We start from the raw sequence: 6,420 nt of genomic DNA, 5'->3' as shown, positions 1-6,420 counted from the left end.
ACCCTCTGGAGAATGCGGGCATCGATCCTGCTACCTCTCGCATGCTAAGCGAGCGCTCTACCATTTGAGCTAATTCCCCCTTAAGTATGAGTACAGTCTGCTGAGAATGTGACCTTTGACCCTCCTCTGTCTGTCTGTCTGTCTGTCTGTCTGCCTCTCCTCTCCTCCGCTGGAAACAACTTCATCAGAACGTGCTGCAGATGAACAATAAAGCTTGTCAGTTTGAACATTAAATATCTCTGGACTGGATTCAATCAAATGAAGGTCAGAGAGGATTCACACATCACTGCATCCTCTTTTTATTGACATTTTACACAGCACACCAACTTCTTTGGAGTCAGGGTTATAAGTGCCGTGAACACAGCAGGAAACTACAAATGTCTCGAGGTATGTGACCGTCAACAAGACAACAAACTCATCCTGAAGTAAACAACAGTTTGTTTACCTCTCAAACTTTTCTAACACCCAGACTCACAGTCGACACCAACACACTGATGTTCACCATGTCACTGTAGCATGTTAGCATGCTAACATTAGCAGTTCACACAGAGTCCAGCTGAGGCTGATGTGTCGAATGTGTCGACGTGATGAAGAGTCGGAGGATGACTAAAGTTATCAGAGTTCACCCTGAGGGGAGCGTGAACGATGATGTCATCACACACAGGTGCTGCTAACATTAAACACTCCACAGAGACACATCAACACCACAAAGGGCTGTCCCACCACCGTCCATAGTTTCCATGTTTTCCAGCTGTGAGCGGCTCCTCTGCAGTGCATTCTGGGACATCAGAGTCCACCCACAGCACGCAGACAAACAAGTGGCTTTAATCTGACTTCTTTTCATGATTCTTCATTTAGCCAGTGAACACATCGCAGACTCAGAGAGCTATCAGTGTACTCACAGTCTAACAGTCCTGCACCCCAGGGACCACACTGGCTGCTGGGTAACTCCACGTCCTCCTCCTCCTCCTCCTCCTCCTCCTCCTCCTCCTCTCTAACTCTATCAGTTCACAGTAAACATCATCACCTCACCTCCTCTCTGCTCTAATAAACAATTTCTCCTCCATCTCTCTGTGTTCTTCTCTCCGTTACAAACTTCTCTTCCTCTCCCCCTCTCTTTGAATCAACACAGGAAATCTGTCTCCCAGCCAATCAGAGAGCAGAGCTGCAGACTGACAGCTCACCTCCTGTCCAATGGGAGTGGGTTAAAACAGAGGGGGGATCCTGGGGGGAGGAGTCAGAGGCTCTTAAAGAGGCGACCACCTGTTGTTTCTGCACACAGAAGATTTACTGCCACTAAACAGATATTCACAGTTTCTACTGAGTTTATTCCTGAAACTAGATTTCGGCTGAAACTCGGAGGAGAATAAATCACTGCTGAAACACAGACCAGAGGATTTAGAGAGAAACCTGCTGCTCTGTGTTCAGATTACAGCTGCATGCTGTCCTGAGAGGAACATGGAGAGTGAGGGGCGAGAACCACATTCAGTTTTCATTATAATATATATATGTACAGATCATCAGCTGGTCAAAGTGAGTAGTTTCATGTGAATCTGTGACTCCTGCTGTCCTGTAAATACAAAAAGTAAAACACATGAAAATATTCAAGCGCAGCAGCCACAGTGTTTATGAAGGAGAGATTCAGGGGAGTGGACACTGCACTCAGAGGGGAATTAGCTCAAATGGTAGAGCGCTCGCTTAGCATGCGAGAGGTAGCGGGATCGATGCCCGCATTCTCCAGAGGAATTTTAACCCTTTCCTCTCTACACTATGTGACAGCACAGATTCATACATGCAATCTGTGATCTGAACGCTGAGTTCAAACAATGATAAAGCTTGGTGTCAATCCTCTGTGACTTCAGCAGCACAGTCTGTTAACTGGTTAACTGGATGGATGACATTAGGAACAATAAATGTATGAGTATAGGACAACAATCAAAGGGAATGTATTTCTACATTTCTGCTCGTAGGAACAGGCGTCAGGGTCGGGCGCACTCATTCACAAACAGTGTTAAACTCATGTTTTAGTAGAAATCTGTTCATCAACAGTTTCTTGCCTCAAGTTTTTCATATTCTGTGAACAAATTTAAAACTACCTCAGACAATACTAAAGCACAGATGAAGGTCCGACTGTCTTAGAAAATGTAAATTAAAACTAGATATATTAAAACTGTTATTATTTAAAACAGTTTTAATAGACAATGTTTATACTGTTAATTTACTAATGCAGAGGTCAAATAACGATGAATACGACACCTTTTCATCCTCATCAAATATCAATTAAAAACTCATCTCAGTTTTTATTTTATAGAAATTTTGCATATGTTCCTTTGTAGCGAAATGATCAATTTGTAGCCTATTAATAGGAATGCAGGGTAAATTATATTTGTATATTAAATTTGAATGAAAAATTAAAGTTTCCTTAGTGCAACTTTGAAACAGAATGCCACATAACTAAACCAAGCACAAAAAGTAATGAAATGTGTGTTTGGTAGATTATTTCTTTGTTGTAATGAAGCTTCTTGGCAATAAATCTTATACCGTTGGAAAGCCTGTTTATTTCTCTTTTAAATGGAGCCACATTTGTAAGGAACATGCATTTGTGGGATGAGCAGCAGAGCTGAGTCTGTGGGTTGTGCCCATGAAAAATTTGCCAGCTTTTTTTGCTGTTGACTCTTGTTTGATGGACTGGATGATTGAAGTCTGAAGAAACAACACATATTGGCAATTTAACAATTTCTTCATTGAACAAACAGGAGCCTCAGTCACGTGAGGAGGAACCATACACAGCCACAACAGCCTGGCACCTCCTCCTCATGCTGGTCACCAGCCTGGTCACACACTGCTGTGGGATGACATCCCATTCTTCAACCAGCATTTGTCACAAGTCAGCCAACGTGGTTGTGTTGGTCACTTTGGCACCAACAGCATGCCCAAGCTGATCCCACAAGTGTTCAATGAGGTTGAGGTCAGGACTGCTGGCAGGCCAGTCCCTCCTCTCCACTCCCAAATTCTGGACGTAGTCTTTGATAAACCCCGCTCTGTGGGGGCGAGCGTTGTCATCTTGGAGGATAGAGTTCGGTCCCACACTGTATACCAGACGGTACCAGAGGCTCAAAACAAGAGTCAATAGCAACAGCACAAAATAAGCTGTTTGCCATTAGCAGAGATTTGGCAAATTTTTCATGGGTGCAACCCACATACTCAGCTCTGCTGCTCATCCCACAAATGAATGCTCCTTACAAATATGGCACCATTTAAGTTAAGTTATTAAGTCACTGGTTTTATCTTAGCTGGCGATGTTTGTTGAACATCATACGCTTTCATTTAAAAAAAATATATAGATATCCAAGTCTCTCTAAGGGTTTGTCACCACTTAAAAACCTACACCATGCACGTAATCCTTGCACATCTGCTAAGAGGAAAGTTAAGGGTACAGCAGACACAAAGCCTGCAGAATGGAGTGCTCTTCACTCTCAGAGGGGAATTAGCTCAAATGGTAGAGCGCTCGCTTAGCATGCGAGAGGTAGCGGGATCGATGCCCGCATTCTCCAGAGGACTTTTAACCCTTTCCCTCTCACAGACTGACAGCAGAAACTCAAATATGCAGAATGTTAGTTTGTTGTTAAGTCTCTGACATGTAAGGAATATCACACTCCTGTTTGTGCTGTTAAAATGAATATCAGCACAGCTTTGACTCAGTTGTAGTCTCAAGACTGAAGGTGGAAAACAATCTGAATAACAGCACAGCTGTGAATATCCTCAGCACTCTGCCTGCACTGTCATGTCTGCGTCCATGTCTCAGCTGCGCTCTCAGCTCAACAGCACCGCCCTCAGTGTAATATCACTTTTAGTGTTTCTGCAAACACCGTTTATGAACAGTAACAGTAAACAGATTATGATTTGTTTGTTTATTTAATGACTTAATGACACGTCAGCACAGGTCAGATTCTTTGTATCAGCTACATTTATCTGTGTGTTTCCATTTACCAGTAGTCCACCATTGTTGTTGTTGTTTCCAGCATTGGCTCATTACCCAAACTCTCTGTTTTACACGTCCACACAAACAAACAGCAAACAGAGTCCAGATTCTCCTGAGAGGGTGTTTTAAAAAATATCCATTTTAGTGACGTGTGGACGAGAGGCCTGAACATGTGTCTGTGTACGTACAGACAGGGCCTGAGCTGATGCTGGACGAGGACGGGGATTCAGTGAGGTAACATTAGTGATGTCATTCTTCTCTGGCAGAGTTTTTTCAGATGGTTTAACAAGTTGGCTGCGTTGTTTAGCGGCGCAGGGACAAGTTTCATGCACTTGTTGCTCATGTTTCTTTCTCTCTTGAATCCAAAATACTTCCAAACCATGGGAAGAAAAAATGAACCTCATGCACTGATGCGTGGGCAGGTACAGAAGCATTTGAATTAAGTTAAAAAGCCAAAATCGTGAATTAAAGCTCTACCAGAAGGCCTCACAACCTTTAAGACTCGGTGGTAATAAAACAATAAAGTACATAACAATATATCAGCACCAAAGTTAGAGAGTACCTTTAGTTGATAAAATGTTTGCACAGTTTATTCATTTTTCAGATTTTCAGATGGAGTACTTTTGGTCCCACTGAAGTGTTTCAGGTTCTCTACTAGAACACAGACAGAATAAAAAGGTTAACAGCTCTCTGGAGAATAAGGGAATCAATCCCATAAGGTCTTACAAGCAAAACCAGCACTTTACCATCTGAGCTAATCCCCCTGTGTTTAAAGGAACAAGACACCATAGACTGTAATGTGACTCAGTGAGTCGTCCTGCAGTGTTGGAACGAGGCTCTGCTTCAGTTTTTAGGGTGCATAGTGTTTGTGAAAAGCAAAGTTTCTCCAGAAAACTGCACTGAGCAGATTCCTTCATCTTTGGTAGATGAGGTCAAATCTTTCCTCTCCAGTCTTAGTGGAGAAAGAAAATCCATGACCAAAGTTTTGGAGATGAAACACCAGCAGTAAGACGTCTGTATGAACTTCATGTTGAGTGGACTGTGTCAGCAGGACAGAGGACAGACTGTAATCATGACTCACATGTTGAGGGTCTGTGGTGTCCAGTGTCAGCAGCTGTGTCTCCAGCTCTACTGTCTCTCTCTCTGTCCTCCTGCTCTCATCTGTCTGTCTGTCCATCTGTCTTCGTGTCTCGTCAGCTTCGTCTCTCAGCTGCTCCAGGACAGACAGCTTACTGAGGAGACGACACAGCGCCTCCTGCTGACAGGAGCAACATGTTGATTCAGAAACAACTCAGGACTGAAAACAGGCTCACAAACTGTTAGTGCTAAAGACTCCTGTGGTTTTGACAGAAGTGTTTTGGACAAAGAACTGACTTAAACTCCACATTTTCTGGCTGAGGTTGGGAACAGTTTGCCATGACACTGCTGAATAAACTGATGCATCTGTTACCTGTCTGTGTGCTGTGGTTGGCTCAGGCTCAGGGTGTTCTGCTGCTGGCTGCTGCTCGGTCTGATGGGCCCACTGCAGGAGCTCATCCTCATCTACACACACAGAAACATCTGTATTAAAACAACTATCAGAATATTGACGATGACACCGAGACTACAGCCTCAAAAACTGTGACACCAAAGATTACGCATCAGATCAACCAGTGACATGTAAACTAGGGTCGGGTACCAAACTCAGTGCTTCTAAAGTCTGGACTGTTTCAGGTTAAATCCATCAGTGCCAAATGTTGGTGCCTGAGAGCATATCTGGGTGAGAACGCTGAGTTAAGACAAGAGACAGAGGAGCCGTGAAGCGTCAGCTCCATGGTCGGCAACAGAGACCTGCTAGGTTCAACATCACACAGGAGGCAGACGCACCCTGAAGCTGGGAGGCATCTGGTCTGTTGTCTTTCTGTATTATGACAGTAATGGCTCAGTATCACTGCTAGACGAGTAGACACACACACATAACCAAACAGACACACAAGATGAGATCAGTGTGTGATTAGAGGTGTTTCAGTCGACTACGTCTCCTCTGCAGTTTGTTTAAAAAAATCAGACTTTTGTTATAACAGTGAAAATATAAAAAAAAACAAGGTCCTGATGGGACCAGTACTGAATTCCAGGTGGCCAAACTGGTTGTTTGCTTTCATGGTACCACGATTGAAATTCAACCTAAAAACACACCAAGATGAGGTGGCCGAGTGGTTAAGGCGATGGACTGCTAATCCATTGTGCTCTGCACGCGTGGGTTCGAATCCCATCCTCATCGCAGGTTCCTTTAGTCTGTCCTGAATGTGACATGTCAACAAGATAACATGCTCCATTATCAGTGAAACAATCAGCTCAGATCCTCCAGACCTCGTCCAAAGCAGCCATCTGATATCTAACATACAGTTTCCATGTGAAAACAACATGTGTCTGCACCAAAGTTTACTGATGGCTGCATT

The 6,420-nt window shown here is 43.6% G+C and overlaps 1 protein-coding gene and 3 non-coding genes across 4 annotated transcripts in view; 3 read left to right on the top strand and 1 right to left on the bottom strand.

Annotated features, from left to right (window-relative positions):
- Positions 1-1,429: 1,429 nt before the first annotated feature.
- The window catches only part of LOC126394920 (centriolin-like), a 21,206-nt gene continuing 16,215 nt past the window's right edge, over positions 1,430-6,420 (bottom strand). Inside the window, exons 10-12 of the mRNA XM_050052063.1 lie at positions 5,433-5,524; positions 5,064-5,240; positions 1,430-1,447 (exon numbers count right to left, since the gene is read on the bottom strand). Of these exons, the coding sequence (XP_049908020.1) occupies positions 1,430-1,447; positions 5,064-5,240; positions 5,433-5,524 (287 nt within the window). The remainder of the gene's footprint in view (positions 1,448-5,063; positions 5,241-5,432; positions 5,525-6,420) is intronic.
- trnaa-agc (transfer RNA alanine (anticodon AGC)) lies at positions 1,668-1,740 on the top strand. Its single transcript has one exon. It is a non-coding gene; the product is annotated as a tRNA-Ala (tRNA).
- Positions 3,482-3,554, top strand: trnaa-agc (transfer RNA alanine (anticodon AGC)). The gene has a single exon. It is a non-coding gene; the product is annotated as a tRNA-Ala (tRNA).
- On the top strand, positions 6,161-6,242 carry trnas-gcu (transfer RNA serine (anticodon GCU)). The gene has a single exon. It is a non-coding gene; the product is annotated as a tRNA-Ser (tRNA).

The sequence above is a fragment of the Epinephelus moara genome, chromosome 8 (assembly GCF_006386435.1).
Source record: "Epinephelus moara isolate mb chromosome 8, YSFRI_EMoa_1.0, whole genome shotgun sequence".
In the NCBI taxonomy this organism is placed as follows: Eukaryota; Metazoa; Chordata; class Actinopteri; order Perciformes; family Serranidae; genus Epinephelus; species Epinephelus moara.
This window is presented reverse-complemented; position numbering and strand designations above follow the sequence as displayed.